Raw genomic sequence first — 21,863 nt, 5'->3', positions numbered from 1 at the left:
GACCCGAACATGGATAGAGAGCTAGAGCTCTCTCTGTTTCTCTTCTCTGGTCTTTTACATGACTACTTGAGAGTTGAGAAAAGGTAAGACAAGATTATCAACTATGAAAGCTCCTTGAAGAAATCTTTCTTTTTTTTTCCTTATCAACGGAAAAAGAAAAGCTCTCGAAACTCCAAAAGCCTATAAAACTCACGTCGGAAGGCTCGGGACCAGGAGCACGACCGAGCGGTCCAAGGACCAACAGACATGTGACTGTCGCAGATTTAGGTCGTAGGTTCTGCTCTGCTTCGTTCCTGCCAAAGTGCCAACTTCTTCCCTTTCTCCTCTTTTCATTTCCCCACTTGCTCGTCCACGTGAATTGGGTTTGGGTCACTGTTGAGTGTAGAACCCAGAAAAGGAAAAGGCAAAACCAAAAAGAGCGTCCTTAAACCCAGCACAAAACCCTCTCTCTCCTTCTCACTCTCATCCTTGTTTCATGCTTGTTTGCTCATATCACCTCTAACTCATCACCATCTTCGTGTTTCTGTTGTTGTAACCTAAAAGTTGTACAGACAAAAGTGAACTAGTCCTGAAGAAAAAAGAGAAAAGCAAAAGCATCTGTAGCAGTGCTGTGAAGAAGCTCAGATAGATAGAAGAGATAAAAAGAAATGCAGCAACACCTCATGCAGATGCAACCCATGATGGCAGCCTACAACCCCAACAACGTCACCACGGATCACATCCAACAGGTCTCCATCTCCTCTGTGCTTTTTTTTTCTTATTTATTTTTCTATTCTCTTTTTGTTTTTACATGCTTCCTTGAGGTGGGTTCGTCAAGTCTTGGTTTCTTTTACTTGTTTGAAGAGTTTTCTTTGATGGGTATTTGTTGGTTTTATTTTCTCATGCTTGTTCTCGAATGAATTACTCTCAGTTCATGGTTTTGTACTTCTCGTCTTTTACCCCTCTTTCTTGGCTTGATTAGTAGTTTTGTGTTTTCTTTTCTCTGCTGTTTGTTATCTCTTTCTATTATTCTTATTATCGTTTTAGGGTTTGGGACTTGATAATGATGTAAGGTGATCCTTTTCTCATTTCCAGTGTTTTAGTTTTGTTTGTATGGTTTTTACAGTGATCCGGTGCTTTGCTTGCTTATCTGCCGAGAGGGTATTCTGCTGTTATGTTTTGAGCTTTGGTATTACAATAATAAGTGATAAGTAAAGATTGGAGACTTGGGGTGGTGGTTGTTCCTTATCCATCCATATTTAATAATGTTTGCCTATCAATGAAGGCGAATGGGAGGTGATATGCTTTCATTGTTTCTGCTTCTCCTCCATCTCAATGCCATTTCTGGATGCTAGAAGGAACTATGCCTAGCATTTGATAAAGTCCTTTTTTCCTTAAGGAATCAACGTTTGTAATGCGACTTTACCAATATATTTATTTCATTTTGATTTTCCAAATTCCAATCTTAGCTGGTAATGGGTCCTTCCTTTTTGGTTGCGGATGTGTTTGTGTGGGTTAACCTTCATAGCTTATGAGTTATGTTGGGGTTATGAAAGCAAGGCCTTAAGAAGTTTTGGTTGCAGAAATGATAAGACGTGCTTAGAGTAAGTGCATATTCAATTGCCTGTATCACAAGACAAAATGATAAAATCATGTAGAAAGCCCAGCGTTGCATGGACACGGATACGAGAATTGGAATCTGATGCAGTGATGCATGTCTGACAGTTTAACTCTGCAAGATGAAAAAGATGGGCCAACAGACATGCTACAAAAAAGGACATACTAGAAAAATGGTTAATATTTTTTTTTGAATTTTAAAATTATACACCTGTAGAATAATGTCTAAAATAGGGAAAACGATATTCATCATGTACATTAACTGTTCATTCATGTCAGATAATCAAGATGGAAAGAAAATATTACTTAGAAGCGTGTCCAAGAATCCATGGAGTGTCGGAGTCCAACACATGTCCAATATGGATAGTTCATTCATTGAGGAGAGCACATGCAACCCTACCCAGTGGTGGAGCCTGAAATTTCCTTTTGGGGAGCCAAGTTAAACAAGAAATGGGGAGGGAAGGTTTGGGTCTATTATAGATTTTTTAAAGAAAAATAAACATTTTTTTTTTTTTTTTTATTTTAGGAGTTGGAAAAGCATTAGAGAGTGATCCTTAACATTTCAGTTGAAGATTTGGGGTGGCCAAGGACCCACTTTACTGGTTTTTAACCCTGCCTCCACTTACTAAGCTATGCATATGATAGTTTTAACAAAAAGTTTAGGGGGGGGGGCAAGGACCCCCTACCAATATACTTGGCTCCACCCCTGACCCTACCAAAGCTGAAATACCTGTTCAATAAGAAACACTTGGTTCCTCTATGTTTTATGTTCACTTTTTCTTTCCTCCTTTAATACTCTGCATGTTTGCCCTTATTCCGTCTAGCCATTATTAACCGTCTCTGAGCAGGTTGATCATCCATGTCCTTTCCTTATCACTAGCATTCAATGTAAATCCTTCTCTTTGTTTCTATGATCAGTCCTAAACAGCATTTATTAGCAACCAAACATCCTAGGCTGCTGAAGGAGCATGGTCTCCTGCATCGGATAGAAGACAAATATTGTCTTCCTTAATTATTGTAATGAATTTTTCATTTTTTTACACTATCCAACAAACAGATCTATTATGCTTTTATTCGCAATTTGTAGCAAGCTGATGTCAAGATATTTTTGCCTTCTAATCAATATGTACCATAGGAAGGGCAGAGTGGTAAAAGGATCAACTAGTCATCAACTAGTTGACTGACTAGCCATTTTAGACCACTGACCTATGTTATCCAGATGCAGCAAGGAAACAACTGTACAAGGTGTTGGTTACAGAACTTAGACCAAGAGTTGATGTATCTTACATGATATGGATTATGGAACCTTTGTACCAGTGCATCAAATTGTAATATAAATGATTCAACTTGCCATATATTTGTTTGCATGAATGTGATCTCTTTTTAGCATTCTTATGTGATTACATCACTATCTTTGAGTCTAGCACTTCTATTTTTTGGTTAGGTAGTCACATTTTAGTCACCGTCTAGTCAATGCTGCTCCCTAAATAGGCCAAACTGACTAGTCGTTATAGCTCTGGCTACACTAAGGAAGATATCTACCTGTACTTTGTGTTGCAAGGTGAATCCTGACTAACTGCATTGAATACAACAATATAGTGCATGGTTATGGATTCTGTGTTAGGCATTTGTTAAAACTCCAAAATGGAATGGAAACCAGCTTTTAAGCAACCCTTCTAATAGGATCACTATCTTAGTTTGGTTAGCATGAGTTAGATTATAACATACTGGGTATCATAGTTTTCAAGGTGCCAAGGTACAGCTAGGCAACAGGGATCTCCTTGTTACCTAGGCAATGAGTTTTTAAAATAAAAAAATATAAATCCTAAGGTAATTCTTTATGTTTCATAGCAACAAATAGCTATTTATAACTAATAATTACCAATGATCCTCATGAAATAAGTATAAACCTCCTATCAAAACTAGAAAATCAACATATTTATGGGAAGGAAAAGAAGAAAGAAAAGAAGACATCGAAAATCTAGGGGCTGAGCCCTTGTTTATGTCCTAGGATAATGATTGGATCCCCTATTTTTGTCACAAAAACAGAAGAAAAGAAAGGGGAGTTTATGTCTTGAAGTCTTCTGTCTTGAAGTCTTTTCAAGACAATGTCCACTGAATTGTGTGTCAATGAAACCCAAAGAAATAAGACAATAAGACAAAGAAACTAGTATAAGAATTATAAAGATATTGTTAACCCACAAAATGAACAATTTAGTGTAATACTATTTATTGTAATATTGTAATATCATAAAATAAAAAATTAAAAAAAAACATTATGTGGCGCCTTCTACAAAAATATGCAAACACTTGGATGAGGTGACCCTCCAAGGCTGCCCTGTTGCCTAAGTGTCACCTTGACAACTATATATGATGGAAATTCTTGACCCTTAAGATATTTTTCCAAGGACCTATTTGATTACAGCTGAAGCGGCTGAACTAAATGGCTATTTGCTTTGCCATTTAGTAAATTATTAAGGAGGTTGTGAGAACTTTAATAGCTGAAACTGATCTGTGCACATGAACAAACTATCTCAGTTGACTTTCCCTCATTTTGTCACTAATTGGATCTTATTCTGAGCCTTCTATAATGCACTCATTTTTTACTCTGCTTTTTCTAGTCTTGCCAATCATCTATCTCAACATCCTCCTCTCATCTGCTCAATTATTATTTGAACTTGTTCCTTGATTGCCCAACACTATGTTTCATAATTCATATAGCAATGCTGGTCCCTTCTTGCTTTGTTTTTCCTTTTAGGGGTCATTTGATAACAGCTGAAGTGGCTGAACTGAATTACTTATTTCTCTGTCATTTATTGGATAAAATAATTACATAGTAAAATATTCGAGCATATGGCAAGCAATCCAGCTTCAGCTTCAACCATTAAGGAGATCACAATCTCTCTTAATAATTTGTTTACTAAAGGCAAAGCAGTTTAGCCAATAACAGCTGTTATAAAATAGCTTCTCAGTCTCATTGGTATAGTTGGTCACACAACACACCAGATACACTCATTCATAAAAAAAAACACACCAGATACACTCCATGTCAACTAACCTGCTCTAATTTCATGGGCAACTTGTTCTTTAATTTCTCCCTCATTATGTTATGGTTTCTTTATCCAAGGTACTGGAAGTAGTTAAATTGGGTTTTTACTAAGTGTTATTAATGTGGTAGAGCTATAATCTGATAACTATTATCTTGACCTCTCTGGTTGGTGCATGGATGCTGATTAGTTGACCACAAAAAAGACATGTTCTAAATTTTAGATATTGATGCAGTCTCATATATAAGCCAATATAGACCACAAATATGCAAAAAGAAAAAAAAGAATGAGATAGAACATTTAGTTTACAGCCCCTGTTAATAAAATATAAAAAAAGAGAAGGCTGAGTAGGTTAGGATAGGCTTGGTGGAAGTGGGGAACCATAGAACTGGTTGTCACCTGCAAGGAAAAAACACTCAGATTTGAATATGAGGGTTAGAACATAGAAGTAAACAGAACCTTCCAAGTTAGTACTACTGTACTTATCATATATATTTGAGAAAAGGAAAGGTATTTCATTACTACATGGAAGCTTGCAAAGAGTAAATTCACTATACAGCCTTGTAGCCATACAAAACTATGCATCCTCAAAAAGGACTCATCACCAAAAAAATAATCAATAAGCTGTCACTCAGCTCATCAAAACTCTTTTCTGCTACAAACATTTAGTACTACTGTATTTATAAAGAAAGATTTCTTGAATCTTAGATATCTTGCAAAACAATTCTCTTCCTATCCAAGATGCTATTAAAATCCTTTCCTTCCTAACCAAACTTGGAAACAAATGAGTCCTGACTTAGATCTAATAGTGATTATTCTCCTAGTAATCAAGTTTTTGACTCACAAATAGCTGCACATGAGTTAAGGGCCTGTGTGGGAGGGCTTGAGCTTAAGTTGAGCTGCTTGACAATTGCAGTTAAAGAATAGCACCTGCAAAGAGTAGACAATATTTTGTGATCACTATGGTGATTTTGTCCTTGAGAAAAAATGATGGTGGCATAACAGCAATGCATTTTAATGAAAGAAGAGAGAAAAAGGACATACTTTGTCTTGTATGGAATTTTGTAAAAATGAAAAACATGAAGATCTGGGTCAGAGCTAAAAAAAGCTTGAGAATGAGAGCCATTCATGTAGTTCAATGACTGCCCCATGCTGCTTTCCCTGTTTTCACCAACCTTTGTGCCTTGAACTCTGTGAAAATTGAAAAACAGAAGAGTGATAGCCCTCTCAAATGGGTGCTAAGAAACACGAACTGCCTTAACATGGGACCATATAAGCCCAACAATCCTATTGGAGGCCCAAATAAAGGTCCCATGTGTAGCCCATAATTAGAGGCAAAGAATGACCCAACTTCAGAGTTCAGACCCAATGTACAAGTTTAGCATTAATAAAACAGGCTGGAGAGCATAAACATGCACATGCACATGAATTAGAGCCAAAGAATGACCCAACAATTTATGTTCCTGCATCACATACACATGCACATGAATTATGTACCAGGGTTTGTTCTGAGATGGTGCTTGTTGATTCTTAATAGAGGAATTATGTACCAGGGTTTATACTTATTTTCTTATATATTTAATATTTAGAATAGATTGGAACTGAAGGGGGTGATGTTGGTTTTCATGATTGCATTTAATGCATATCTATAACTAATGAGATACATAAACAGAGTTGCACATAGTTCTAAATACATTTAGAAGTACATGAGGGAAGTCCCATTGGAAGAAAGATCACCATCCAATTCAGAGGAAACTCATACAACCAATTAGAGCAAAGCCCCTGCCATCTCCCCCTCATTATAAACCATTAAATTTCAGCCCAAAAATTTTGATTTTTAGTGGCCCCTTGATGCAGGAGCTGAAGAGTTGAGGGGTATTTTTGTCATTTTGCAATTTTCTGTGGGGTCCATTGATAGGGTTTAATTTGTATAGTTATAGTTTGTTTATGTTTAAAATTTCAAAGTCATTGCATAAGTAGGATTAGAGTTTTTGAGTCTTCTTTGAATTGAAATAGGATATGACTACTTAGTTTGAGTCCTACTAGGATTATTGAGTCTAATAGTTTGACTCCTAAGACTATTATGAGTCTAACAGTTTGACTCCGAGGATTATTATGAGTTTAGAGTTGATAAATATGTATGGACATTTTACACAAAGGCAATGAAGTTTGAGTTTTCTTCAGTTTGTGCTAACTATGGTGAGTGATTCCCATGCCCTAGAGTGATTCTAGGCACCCTGTGAGTGATTCCAGGTATTTTCTCTCTTCTTTCTCTCCCTATTTTTTCTCCTTATTCCTTCAAGAAGCCATTACAGCTATCATTCACATTCTCTAAGGACTAGAACTGAGCCGGTCCTACATCACCCCTGCTTGGCTAATGTATCAGCCAACCCTATGAACCTGCTGAATCCTTATTTGTATATTTCTCGACAGCCACTTGAACTTCTAAAGCATGTTTCGGTGTGCCCATATAACCTTCTTTCCGTCCAATAGCTAGCCTATTACCACCTTTGAATCACCTTCTATAATTAAATTGGCCACTTTCATTTCAACAGCCTGCTGCACTTCATACATAGCTGCCATAATTTCAGCTCTTATTGAGTCCCCACACCCAATTGGGCCCAAATACGTGGCAACTACATTCCCCTCTTTGTTCCTAAAAATTCCTATTCCGTATGGTCCCACGTTTCCAACGCACAATCAAAGTTCATCCATCGAGAAAGGTGCAAATAGCTCCAAAAAGTCTTCAACCACGGAGCTGTTTTATATTTGATACATTCTATGATTTCATCATCTTTACTTCTTTCCTTTTGTAACTTATTTACATAAAGGGGAAGTACAGAAACATTCTCCATGTATCTAATCGTTCATGTTAGTAGAAGGCTCTGTCAGAGATTATCAAAAAAGCAGGAGTAAGTTCTTTCTTTCCTTTATACTTCATGGAACCATAACCCAGTCAAGTTTAACCTAAACTAATTCTTTCTTCCCCTCTAAAATCAATGAATCCTAACCCATTCACTTACAGGCTCCAGTAACTGGGGTAAATCTAAACTTCCTGCTCCCAAGGAGAAGTTAGCATCATCCTCACATTATTTTGGATAAATATGCCCTTTATTTATTTTTGATAAATTATAAATATGCCCTTTATTCCCGTTTTTTTGTTCACTATAGGGATACTTTGCATGAACTTAGGTGACAAGGGTGGGTATAACTGTACGAGTTAGAAGAGGAAATGCTTGGAACTACAAAATTTTGATCAGAAGTTTTTCATTTCAACAACTTTTGATGAAATTGTTTACTTTCAAGATTAATCTGGGGATTATATCATTGGTTTGTTTGAAGACACCAATCAAAGTGTATTCCATAATCCATTTATTGCTATTCTGAATGAAAAGTGGTGTCTTAATCAAACCACCTGGTTAGGTTGTTTCTTTTGTTCCGTCAAACTTCCTAGGTCTGACTCTAGATTATTTAACCAGCCCATCTTACAAACTTAGCTTGAGATTCATTGGTTAATTGGGTTCTCCTTCAGTTGGTGCTTTTTAGATCTGTATGTGCAAAGATCAATCAAAACCCTAATACCTGTTTCCTTCTTGTTAACTACTTGTGGAATGACAACAGATACAATAAATTGAAATTACTAATTTACCCTACCATAATGTTTTAGAAGGGCAATAAGTCAAGGGAATTTTCCACCCATAACAAATGGGGATGATGTTATTATCCCAAGAATAGGGAGTTTAGCAAATCCCAAATAATGAAATGTATTTATTAAAAATATTTATCATTTCCTCTTTGACATTTATTATATGACTTGTAGCGGTATTTCCAATCATAAGTTCTACTGCTTTACCATAGTCTACTGTTAATCGATCTACCATTTTCTTGATGGAAGCAGTCTTTTTTAACTTCTAGTAACACAATGGTGTGTAAATAAAATGAATTCTTTCTGTAGATTCCACTAAACCTTTCAGTGGGAAATAAGAAGAAAATTGCCATATAACCATATTTCTTTTTCTTAGGTTCCTAGCGAGCTACCTTTTTACTGCACTATTTTCTGATCATATATTTTATCTTCATTAATGGTCATAAATTACATTCTAAATTCTTAAAGGTTAAATTTCGTTTTTATTATTCAAAATGTTTTTAGCTGTTAAGATGACAAAAATGCCTTCAAATTAGTCCCTTTGGCTCAGTTTGGAAGGAGTGCAAATACAAATATGTACACCGCAAATACAGGCTTAGCAATACAAATTACAAGGCTTTGTACTGTACATATTTGTATTTGCACTCTTTCCAAACTGAGCCTTTGAAATTAACACCCAAAATTTGGCTATTCTTTTAGGATCAATAGATCCCTTTATAGAAGTTTTAAATACTCGTCTCACATGTTTAAGTCAATCTGTTTAGGGGAAATCCCTTGAAAGTACTAGTAAATGGACTTAACTCTATCCCTACTGTTTAGCAATTTGCCTTAAAGTATCCCCCAAGTTTTTTGACAATCATCAGTAACCATTAACGGAAAGATGGAAAAGATTATTTACCCTTCATTCTTTAAATTTTCAAAATAAAAACATTTGAATAATCTTCCTACTGTTCTGTTTCTCATTTTTCAAAATGGAAGGGAGAGAGATGAAGCTCTTAGCGCATAGAGGTGATGTGCTTGGATGGCTGATAAATCTTCCATGTAGATCAGCAAAATAGTCGCCTAGGCATTTTATAACCCAGTGCACTGGGTTATAAAATACAAGGGAGAGAGATGAATAATGTTTATTTTATAATTATAATGTCAAAAAATAAAAAATATAAAAGTATTTTATAACCCAGTGCACAAAATTGCTTGGCGACTAGGCGAGGTGAGCCTCCAAGGGCGCCTTGTCACCTAGGCATCGCCTTGACAACTATGGTTGGGGAGGCCCAATGCATAATGCACTTGTCATACATAACCAAAAGGCCCCTTTTGGCAGAAATAGGAATAGACATGTAGGGAAGCTTCCTACTTGATCCAATTAGAGAACTTCATTTTTTCTGAAAGCTAAAGGACCTAAGGCAAGATGGAAGCATAAAGGAAATGTGTTGAACTCTTGATGACAATTGTCTTGACCAAACTCCTCAGCCTTGCTATACAAACGCCAGAATAATTTTTGATGTACTTGCTAGGCATGGCATCCCTTGACAAGAATCAATATCTTGGACATAACTAGTGCATATGAACCATTGTGGTCAGGGACAATTAGTTCAATCTTGTGTCTTACTGTATGGGCAACTACAGAAGGCTTTGTCCAATGTACACTTTTCTACGCCCAGGATGGAGTCCTAGTTCACATTGCTTGCCCTAGACATCCATACTTATTTTTTTTTATTTTGAGTTTGGCCTTTTTGATTTGATCATGCATACAAACAATTATAACAATGTTTTGCCCTAAAGATTAAAGTTCTAAGTAAACGATAAAGCACACGATTAGGTTATTTCTATAGTTATTAAAGTAAAATAGATTTAATCATTTATCCTAGAGTCAGGAAAATAGTGCTTTTAAGACTAAGAATAATCTGAGGTAATTGTGGTCATTATCCATTAGATTTAGGACTGCCATGCTGGCTAAGTTGGTAATTTATACCTGCTAGAACTTGTATGCACTATAAAAGAAGATGGTCTTGTCAAGGGGCCATTGCTTGGTGCAATGGTAAAATCTTAAGCCTGACATGCATGAGAACCACTATTGCATTGACTCTTTTAAATGGATAATAAGTCCATGTTGGACACATGTCAGAGTCCAACACTCGATGGATTCTTTAAGACACATGTTGGAGTCCAACACTCCATGCCAAAAGTTAGGTCCTTATCCAGTGCACCTTCCCAATACCCCAGATAGCCGGTACCACTGATAATAGCTTATTCAAATACTTTATCACTTCATTGGCTACTAAAATTTGATTCACTACCCCTTGGTAAAAGCCCTCTGGTGGGCTTGAAATAATATGTCCCAAGAGTGGAGGAACTGTTTCCAACTCAACCAAATCAATTGAAACTAAAGGAGATGGGGAGTACGGGAGAGGAGAGAAACTTCAGGTCGGCAGGGAGGTGGTGTGTGGAGACGACCATTGAAGCAAAAAAATTCCTATTCGAGCAGGGAAGGACAAAGGGGAAGGCTTACCTGAAAATCAGAGAAGGCAGTAGGGCGACAATCTTCCTACCAGGTAAAGTGTGTCTATGGTTGAAAGAATTTGTTGATGGAACTGTTAATTCCATCCGAGAAGAAGGATGGAGGAACTCAGTGATCTGTCGGGGAAAAAGATTTGAATATGTTCTAATAAGGAATGGAAGAGGGTGGTTTATTACGGTTACAGAGCACTTTGGCATTAACAAAAGCCAAGTGATTTGTATTCCAGAAGGAAAAAAGGGGCAAGGCTGGGCTTCCTTTGCTCTCAGTCTTCAAGCTTTTCTTATGGAGATTGAGAGGAAAGTTCCAGTGGAAGTTTTTGATAGCAAGCCAGTAAAAAGTTTCCCCTTAAAGCCTTGTTCCCTGGAGCCTCATAAGAATCAAAGTCCGGAAATATTGATAGCTAGTTCAATGGAACACCGGAGAATAGCATTTGAAGAAGGGAGAGGCATATGGGAGAACAGGATGGTCTTAATGGCAGATAAGGCGATAAGGGACTGGTCGAAGATACTAGATGCAGTTGTTGAGAAACTGGGCCTAGAAGAAGAAGAAGCAATGCTGCTACCCTTTGCTGAGAAGAAAGCCATCTTAGATGTTAGCGATAAGAAATTGAACTTTAGCACCGTCCAAATAGAAGGAAGACTAATACATGTTCAAAACTGGATTCCAGTTTGCAACGAAGTAGAGCCAAAAGCTGGTAGTCTTCTGATCAAGCTTCTAGGGCTACCCTTTAATCTCTGGAACAAACCAACTCTCAGGAGACTCACAAGAGATTTGGTCCTGCTGGAGGTGAACTTGAGGTGCTTGCGTGCTATAGAGCTCAAGGTCGTAGGTATCAAACCAGAAAATGTGCCTCGCTCCTTTGAAGTGCACTCAGATGGTGCTTGGTACAGAGTTTGGGCGGCCTTAGAAGCTGAGGCGTCGCTTTGGGGAAGACGAACAGAGGAAGGAGACGGAGAGGAGCTCTCAAGGATTGGAGGGGAAGTCTGATGCGCGTGTGAGAGTGAAAGAGGAAGGGGAATAGTCGCAGGGAGGTTACTTGTATCGAAGCCTTCCTTTTAAGGCTATCAATTCAAAATTCTTTGAAACTAAATTGAGTTTTGGGGGTGCTCCTTCCTTTGCTGACGTGGCCAGAAGGGGAAAAGGGCGAGCGGTTTACATTAAAAAATCCTTTTCTGAACCGGCTGTAACAAAAACTGAACCGGCTAGAAAAGGGGGTGAGCCAAGAGGGGAACCCAGTTGCACCTTGAGAGGCCCACGTGACAACTTAAGTTATCACGTGGGGCAGTTTTGTGAAAACTCGATGATAGATGAGACTTGTCATCTATCATCGTCTAAGGAGGGTTCGGCTGAACACCTGAAACACTAGAACAGGCGCGTGACAGGGGGTAATCGGACTCTAAGTTGGGTATGTAGACAGGCCGGTGACAAGCAGAAAAGACTTGGTCTTGATCGCCCAAACCCACATTATGCGAGGAACAGAATAGAAGAGAGGAAAGAGGAAGACAAAGGATGGATAAGCTGCAGCTCAGAGAACTATTGTGATGAGAGTTCAGAAGAGTTTGAAAGTTTGGGCAGCTCGGAAAATGAAGATAATATTGAAGATCAAAACAGGGGAACATTAAATATGGAATTTTTGTTTCTTGAGGAGGCAGTGGGGGAACAAAAGGAAAAAGGGGAGGAGTGGGTGAACGAAATAAACACCTGTAACAGAGTAGTTCTTAGCCCAAAACTGGACGTGCCCCTCTCAAGTTCTAGTGTCTTGCAAGAATCTGAGAAGGAGTTAGCCCAGGTCTACTCTGAATTGAACAAGAATACATCACAGAGAGGTAAACAATTGGGTACAGGAAGAGGTCTTTGTGTAGACCAAGTGACGAGGATTAATTTCCTCCAATCCAAGGAGATAGAGATCTCCAAATTCTCTGAACAGGGAGTGACAACCAATCTTCCTTGTTTGAATACCCCTCTCCACCCTCAGTTGACCTCAGGTATTTCTGTTAACTCTGTCAATTCAGTTTTTGCTACTGATGAGTGCTCTGTGTCCCTTGTTCCAGATTCCTTTCTCAACCAAGTGTCCGAGGCCCATGGTCAAAAAGCCACGGTGAGGGTACAAGGGGATAAGGAAGGGGAGGAAGTGGTGGAGAAAACTTGTAGGGAGACAAAGATTTGGGAAATCATCGAGGGACTAATGGGTGAAGTGGAAAGGAAGGAAATGCAGAAGGGGTTTACAGAAGGGGTAGAAAGGACAAATGATGGAGGAAATAAGGAAAGGATTGAGAAGATCCCTAGGAGTGAGAAGAGAGGAACATTAGATAAGGAGGAAACTAACAAGGAAGAATTAGTTGCAGAATTTGTGCAAAAGTTGGGGTGTAAACTGAAGAATCCAAATGATCTAAAAGTTTATCTGCTTAAAAAAGAGGATAGTAAATTAAAGAAAAGAAAGTTGAGTGAAGTAGAGAGGTTGAAAAGAGATATTGAGGGGGACAAGAAGTTTGAGGTGAGAGGGGATAGAAGGAAAGGGGTTAAGTAGAGGGTGGAGGAGTTGGGGTTGAGCTTGAGATGTTAAAATGAGAATTCTAAGTTGGAATGTGAGGGGCTTGGGCAGTGTTAGGAAGAGAGCAACAATTAAAGAGGTGATTAAGAAGTTTAACCCGGATGTGGTAATGATCAAGAGTCTAAAATAATGGATTTTGATTGCAGGTGGGCAAGGAGTGTGTGGAGAGATAGGGGAATTAAGTGGATGGCTGCTCCATCATGGGGATCCTCAGAAGGGATTGTAACACTGTGGAAAGAAGATATACTAATCGGCTTGGAGGAGCTAATAGGTGATTACTCTGTTTCCCTGAAGTTCAAACAGGTGGAACATGGGTACGAATGGGTACTAACAAACGTTTATGGCACCAATGACTATAGGCAAAGGAAGAAATTGTGGGAGGAATTGAGTGATGTTAGGGGCCTCTGGGAGGGACCGTGGTGTGTGGGAGGGGATTTTAATGTAGTGCGGTTTATAGACAACCCTAGACAGAGAGTAACAACTAATATGAGAAAGTTCAACCATTTTGTGGATACTTTTGAGATTAAAAGAAATTCCACTCCTAAATAATAACTTCATTTGGTTCAACCTTCAGTCGAGGCTAGTATGCTCCAAGCTGGACGGATTCTTGTTCTCAACAGACTGGGAGGAACATTGGGGTAACCTAGTATCTAGGGCACTCCCAAGAATTACTTTAGACCATTGGCCTATAGTGATGTGTAAGGAGGAATTGAGAGGTGATGGACCCACTCCATTTAGGTTTGAAAATATGTGGTTGACCCATCCGGGGTTCAGTGAGAAGAGTAGGGAGTGGTGGGAGCAATTGGTAGTAGAGTGGGAGGGAATAAGGTTCCATAAGAAACTTCAGTTTTTAAAATCACAATTAAAGGAGTGGAATAGGTTGGAGTTTGGAAGAATAGAGGAAAGGAAACAAGTCCTGCTGGAGCAGATTGAGGATTTGGATATGAAGGAAGAGAGGGGATCCTTTGGAGAGGAAGACAGGAAAATGAGATGGGATTTGAGGAGGCAGATGGAGGATATTCTGATTAAGGAGGAAATAAGTTGGAGGCAAAAATCTAGGTGTAAGTGGCTAAAGGAGGGAGATAGAAACACTAGATTTTTCCATTCAATGATTCATATCAAAATTGGAAGTAGGAGTAGTCTTGTCGAACCCGGTAGAAATAGTAGAGGCCTTAGTAACTCAATTCAAATCTATATTCAGAAGGCCTTTGAATGAGAGGGTGTGGTTGGAGGGTTTGGAGTGGTCGACTCTAAGTGCAGAGAACAGAGAGTGGTTGGAAAAGAGGTTTGATCTGGAAGAGATAAAGGCAGCAGTATTCTCAATGGATAGGACAAAAGCTCTAGGCCTAGATGGCTTCACAATGGCTTTCTATCAGGATTGTTGGGATATAGTGGAGAAGGATCTTAGGTCAGTCTTCGAGGAGTTTCATAGTAGGGGAATAATTAATCCGGGCCTGAACTAAACTTTCATTGCTTTGGTCCCAAAGAAGAAAGAGGCATCACAACCTAAGGATTTCAAACCTGTCAGTTTGGTGAATAGCTTGTATAAAATAATTGCAAAAGTGTTGCCTCTCAGGATAAAGAAGGTCCTCCCCTCTATTATTGCACCCAACCAAGGAGCCTTTGTAGAGGGATGATAGATCACTGATCAAACCCTCATTGCAAATGAGAGTCTGGAGAGCTTCAGGAAATCTAAGAAGGGAGTGGTATGCAAATTGGACTTGGAGAAGGCTTATGACTTAGTGGATTGGTCTTTTTTAGTGGAGGTGTTGAGAAGCTATGGCTTTGGAGAAAGGTGGTGTAAATGGATCTGGGGCTGTATTAGGACTTGTCACTATTCTATATTGGTGAATGGAACAATGGTTGACTTTTTTCCTACTTTGAGAGGTATAAGACAAGGAGACCCACTCTTCCCCCTTTCTTTTTACCCTGATGGCTAATGTACTTGGGAGATTGATCCATAGAGCAGACTCGAGGAATCTGATAAAAGGGTGGAGAGTTAGCAGGGAGGAGGTACCACTGACCCATCTCCAGTTTACAGATGACACAATTTTGTTTTGTGAGGGTGGGAATATTAGCTGGATCCGGAATTTAAAATTAGCAATACAACTCTTTGAGCAGATGTCTAACCTTAAGGTGAACTTTGATAAGAGTTGTGGTGGGGGTGAATATGGAGGAGAGGGAGTTAAGGAATTATGCAGGTGTGTTAGGTTGTGCAATCTCAAATTGGCCTTTGACGTACTTGGGCCTCCCTTTAGGAGATAACCCTAAGAATGAAAGCTTTTGGACTCCGGTAGTGGAGAGATTTGAGAAGAGGCTTGCGCCCTGGAAGAGAAATTATCTTTCCTTAGGAGGGAGAGTCACTCTGATTAGGTCCACCCTAGCTAACTTACCTGTTTATTATTTGTCAGTGTTTAAGATCCAAACCAAGGTCTCCAACTTATTGGAAAAATTAATGAGGAATTTTCTTTGGGAGCCAGGAGAGGAGAAGAGAGATCATAGGGTGAGATGGGAGGTGGTAATTAGATGTAAAAAACTAGGAGGTCTTGGGATTGGAAACATCAAGAAAAGGAATATGGCGTTATTGGAATAATGGTTGTGGAGGTTCACAATGGAAAAGGAAAAATTGTAGACAAAGATCGTGGCTAGCATACATGGGCTGGAAGACAACAACTGGGATTCTGGAATTGTGGCAAGGGCTACAGCTGCTTCTCCGTGGAAATCCATCCATGATCTGCTTCCAGCTTTCTCCCTTTGGATCAAGTATGGTGTTAATTCTGGCAATCGAATAAAATTTTGGGAACATCTTTGGGTTGGGGTTTCACCTCTGAAGGACCAGTTTCCTTCCTTGTATGCTCTGTCAGATTTGAAAAATGAACCTATCTCTTCCTTTTTAGTTCCTTTAGACTCCACTTCTAGTTTTGGGTGGAACCTCAGCCTGTGAAGGGCAATTAGGGATACAGACTTGGACAGCCTCTTACCTTTATTAGCCATCATTGAGAATATCTTCCTTGATCCTAATAGGGAAGACACCAGAATTTGGATCCCTTCTACTTTAGGAACCTTCTCTTGTGCTTCGTTTTTTGAAACCTTAGCTCAGTCATCTGCCCCTCCTGGTGTGTCCTTTCCGACTAAGGAAATTTGGAGCAAGCCCATTCCTCCTCGGGTTGGGTTTTTTTGTTGGGAAAATTTCCTGGAAAGAATAAATACAAATGATCTACTTCAGAAAAAGAGACCCAATTCTTGTTTACTTCCTTTTAGATGCTCTCTCTGTAAAGATGATGGGGAATCCAGTTACCACTTTATGGTTTCTTGTAAGGTTACTAAAACTGTTTGGGAGTGGGTACTCTCTCGCTTTGGGTGTACTTGGAACCCTCCTGAGAGTGTCCAAGGTTTTTTCTCCCCTACATTTTTCAGATGGCCTAAGAAGCGAGGGAAGATGATGTGGAGGAGTATTAGGGCAGCCGTGTGTTGGTCACTGTGGGAGGAAAGAAACTCTCGAATATTTTCAGAAAAGGAAAGATCCCTGGAAGACCTATTAGACCTAATACTTTTAAGGGCTGCCCACTGGCTAAAAACTACGGAACTGTTCTCAGACTTTCCTATAGCTGACCTGTTAAGAAACTGGAAAGAGATAGCAACCTCTACTCTATGTAAGAGGACTCTTAGTCCCTTGTGGTCCCCTCCTCCCTCCGGATTTATAAAAGTGAATTTTGATGGCAGTAGCATAAGGAATCCAGGGCCCTCTGGGATTGGGGGAGTTTTCAGGAATGAGGAAGGGATTGTTATTGCTCTGTTCTCAGGCCCTATTGGAGAACAAGACTCTCTTAGGGTTGAGATCCTTGCAGCTATGGAAGGGGTTCAAAGAGCAAGGGAACTAAATATCAGTCAGCTGATTTTGGAACATCAAAGGTGGTGATTAGCTGGTTGAAGAAAGAGGACAGTGGCTTGTGGAGTTACAATAATGAAAAGAAAAAAAATTTATGGCTATGTAGGGGCATTGAGATACAATACAGCTGGGCGAAAAGGACTGCTAATTCTTTTGCAGATGGGTTGGCCAAGCAATGGGTGAATAGGGGGGCTTTTTTTGGGCTAATTTTTAATCTTCTTTCATTGTAATTTGCTGATGGGGAGCTAAGACTTTTTATCTCCCCTTTATTGTACCTAAAGCTTCATAAATCTTAATAAAGTTTCTGTTATTGATAAAAAAAAAACTTTATCACTTCAAGATGGAAAATGATTGGGAGCTAAGACTTTTTATCTCCCCTTTATTGTACCTAAAGCTTCATAAATCTTAATAAAGTTTCTGTTATTGATAAAAGAAAAAAACTTTATCACTTCAAGATGGAAAATGATTGTCCATATCAATTTCATGCACAGCAGTTGTAATCTTTGGTATGTCATTGTTCTGTTGTATGGCTCTTTGCATAATGTTTGACAAATGGACTTTCTATATTTTTAGCCTGCAAAAGTCTTGAATTGCATGATAGCTTTTGTATCAAATTGCAAAAGTCTTGGATTTCATTATTGTTTATTCTGGCTGAAGTCATATAGTGATAAAACAATGCAGGAGTCTTATAAGAATATGCATTCTAGTAAAAATGTCAACATGTGTTATGGGTGAATAGAGGAGGAGGAAAACTGAAAGAGAGAAGACAAAACCGAGGCTTCTAACCATTTGCCTGTCTCATCTCAAAATGAGAGAGGTTCTTTATATTAGCATTATAAATATCCAAATTACAAAATAATACCCAATGGAGTAGATAGATAACTCATTAAAATCCCTATTTATAACTGTTCTTCCCAGAATACCCACTTCTTCATGCACAATTCAGTTTAAACATTTGAATACTAATGAACTGAGCACTGATTTCAGGTAATCTCATTACTGCCTGCAAGGTGGCGTGATGCAAACTAGGGGTGCAACTTGGGCAGGCTTGGGTTGGCCTTGTGTCAAAATTTGAATGGGTGTGGCCCGAAGGCCTGGGCCTGAAAGTGTAAAATGCTAACTTGGGCCAATCCAAGTTGCACCTCTAATGCAAACTTGTAGGTTGTGAGTCTTGTAACTAAATGGTTAATTTTTCCTATTTTCTCTTTCCAATATCTGTTTAATAATTGTATGGGAAATTGTTTTATTGTTATTATTCTGCCTTGTCAAGTTATGGATCTTTGGTGGTTCGTGCATGATTCCCATTTGCTTTCCAATTTTCATATCAACTTATAGCTGGTTCAGCCTTCTGAATCCCTGATTGAATGTGTTTCAGTATTGTTTTGAACTGTGTATATAACCAGATTAATCTAGATTTGAAAATCGATTTGCTACACATTCAAAAGGACAATTTTCAGTCAAACTGTCAAGTGCTTCTTTCTTGTAGCTTGCTCTCAACATTCTTCACATTATCATTTTTTCCTCCCAACTATATGGGGTCGGCTACATTAGTCCTGTTTCTTTCCATTTCTTGTATTTATTTAATTGCAAATTTCAGTCTTTTAATTCGTCTGCTTTTTGCCTTGTCTTCCAATACTAATTGGCTTATGCATCTTTGTTTCACTATGGATTTACCACCCATGCAGTATCTGGATGAGAACAAGTCCTTGATTCTGAAGATTCTTGAGAACCAGAACTCAGGAAAACTGAGTGAATGTGCAGAGTAAGTTTGGCTTTGACTATTATTGATAATGCATAATGATAAATGATCTCTGTGGAGTGTGTTAAAACTTTATTTTTAACCATTTCATTGATTCATTAGTTATCCTGGAGTTATCCTTGGAGGTGGGGAGATATTAAGTTGAGAATCCAATTATAACATTCTTTTCCACATGTTTACTTCCATCCTAGTGCAACATATGGTGACTAGCGTCCTACATGATAGTTGCTTTTTCTTTGATGGACTGCGATCTAGTGCGTATTTCTATTATTCTATGAATTGTTCAAATTTTTGTACTGGATGCCTTTTTTTGGTAAGTCTGGGTGCCTAACTATTGCACAATATATCATGGGAAGCAACTTTCCATCAATGGATTGTTTTTCTTTTGTGTCATTTTTCCTGGATTGTGGAGCTTGTGCACCGTTTCTTTTTTTTTTTTTTTTTTCTTGTGTTGAATATATGGATCTGAGTCAAGAGATTTCAGGGATAAGGTTTGGGTGATGATGATGATGATGATGAACTCAGAAATTTTATTAAATAAAAAGGAGTAATATATGTACATACAGCAAAAGCAACCCATGGAGAGGTACAAAGCTGCTACCTCTCCACAAGTACATTTACATTACAACTGAGCCCAATACAATTGCTCCCTATTGACCCCCTGCTTAGCTAATGTATCAGCCAACCCGTTAGCAGACCTTTGGACTCATTTTATCCTTGACACCATATTGTTAGCTAGCCATTTGAATTTTTTAACTTTCTTTATGAGCCCATACCACATCCTCTGGATTTCTTAACCAGCCCACCACCATCTTGGAACCCCCTTCAATAATCAACCTCTCCATGTTCAAGTCTTTTGTTGATTTTACCCCTTGGGTTGCATCTAAGAGTTAGGTCCTTATAGAGAGTCCCCAACTCCAATTGGTCTTGAAAACAAAGCAATGGCATGACTTTCTTCATTTCTAAAGACTCCCTCTATTCAAAAGGAACCAGATTACCATGACTACTCCCATTAAATTCATCCATAGGAGGTAACTGAGATTTATGAGCAAGTTTCGTTTTTGGAAGAACTTGCCAGCTCCCCCCAATTTCTCCATATACCAGCATAGGAGATAAGGAGAAGGGTGAAAAGACGTCCAATGTTCTCTCACCCTATGTATCACCCCAGTCAAAACACACTCCATTACTGCATGTTGACTCATCTTGGTACATCACCTTTTGGTTTTTGCTAGGAGAATGGACTATAAAACGGGGGGTAGCTAGCTCTTTCTCCCAACCTTGGTGAAGGCAGAAGCCAATCCAAGGTTCCTGCCACAACCAGCTAGCTATTGCACCTTGAACAAAGAGTTGCCACATCACCCAAAAGAAAAACAAATTTGATTGATCAAAGAGATGCATCAAGTTGTTTTAATTGTTGTCCATATGCCTTCTTTCAAATGAATGTAGAATATATATTTTATTTGCAGATATGAATACCATGGTTGAGTTCCATTAAATAGTACCAGGAGTTGATTAATGTTCCATGGACCACGTATGGCTAGTCTGAAATTCCCTGCTTATTCATCTGTTTTCTATTTTTCTGCCATGTTGTCCACCATCACCAGAATTACAATCTGTCTTATTCATAGAAATTTGATAAACATGCAATATCTGAAACCCCATGTTTCCTCCTCGGGAACTGGTGTGTTGTGTTGGGTTCACTGCCTCAGTTTATACGGAATGTAGAGTAGATATGTGAAGGTATTAGGATTCTTGGGGTTCTAGATTTAGCCTGTTAAGGATCATCCAGTGCTTGTGCTTTGTCATGAGGAATAATAGCAATGCTACTGAATTGTCTTCTATTAATTCTTGTTTTTGGTGCATGCCATTTTATTAGGGAGTTTCCGTAGTGGTATAATAGTTCCCACATTTATATTGATTCAGTGATTATTTTGTGAGACTAGGAAAGTTGGTTTTGATTTTCCATCTTTATAGGAATCAGGCAAGGCTTCAAAGGAACCTTATGTATCTGGCTGCCATTGCTGATTCTCAACCTCAACCACCTGCCATGCATGCTCAGGTACAGGTCACCTCTGCCCCCCCTCTCTTCATGTTTTAGTTTAAGAAATATCTTCATTTTCCGTTCTCCTTTTCTCCTCTTTTTTTTTTTAATGGGGGATGACTTACACTGGGAACCATGTTCTCCAGTATCCTACCAATACCATCATGCAGCCAGGTTCTGCACACTACATGCAGCACCAGCAGACCCAGCAGCAGATGACACCGCAGTCACTCATGGCTGCTCGATCCTCCATGTTGTATGCCCAGCAGCCTTTGTCAGCACTGCAGCAACAAGCTTTGCATAGCCAGCTTGGTATGAGCTCAAGTGGGAATAGTGGACTTCACATGCTGCATGGCGATGCCAGTGTGGGAGGCAATGGTGCAATTGGGCCTGGAGGCTTTCCTGATTTTGGCCGCACAACTGGGGAGGGCCTGCAGGCCGCCAGCAGGGGAGTGACAGTTGCAAGCAAGCAAGATGTGACAGGTGCAGGTTCTGCTGATGGGAGAGGTGGCAACTCAGGTCAAGGCGGAGATGGCAATGAGCCTCTGTACTTGAAAGGTTCTGAAGATGAAGGGAATTGAGTGGTGAGCATGGGCTCCCCGGCCGTGAACATGCTAACTTGGAGCATCCCGCTAAACATAAATGTTGTTGCATAGTGGACTTATTGTGGGATAAACGATTATGACAATAATGATGATGGTGACTACAGGCTACTTGCTTTTCTTGTTGAAGTATAAGACATGCATCTTGCATTAGGTTATCTTGTAAATCTCTAGGTTGTCGAGGGACATGTTCTCTTTGTGCTTTCCTCACCAA

At 39.1% G+C, this 21,863-nt stretch overlaps 1 protein-coding gene across 1 annotated transcript; it reads left to right on the top strand.

Moving 5' to 3' along the window:
* LOC104610080 (GRF-interacting factor 1-like) lies at window positions 1–21,863 on the top strand. The gene is made up of 4 exons (XM_010276559.3): window positions 1–728; window positions 18,933–19,009; window positions 20,981–21,065; window positions 21,194–21,863. The coding sequence occupies exons 1-4, from the start codon at window positions 648–650 to the stop codon at window positions 21,626–21,628; spliced, it is 678 nt and encodes a 225-aa protein (XP_010274861.1). The 5' UTR covers window positions 1–647; the 3' UTR covers window positions 21,629–21,863.

This window comes from Nelumbo nucifera, chromosome 1, assembly GCF_055504915.1.
Source record: "Nelumbo nucifera cultivar China Antique chromosome 1, China Antique-T2T, whole genome shotgun sequence".
In the NCBI taxonomy this organism is placed as follows: domain Eukaryota; kingdom Viridiplantae; phylum Streptophyta; class Magnoliopsida; order Proteales; family Nelumbonaceae; genus Nelumbo; species Nelumbo nucifera.
Note: the sequence above shows the minus strand (reverse complement) of the source record. Positions and strands in the feature narration are given on the sequence as shown.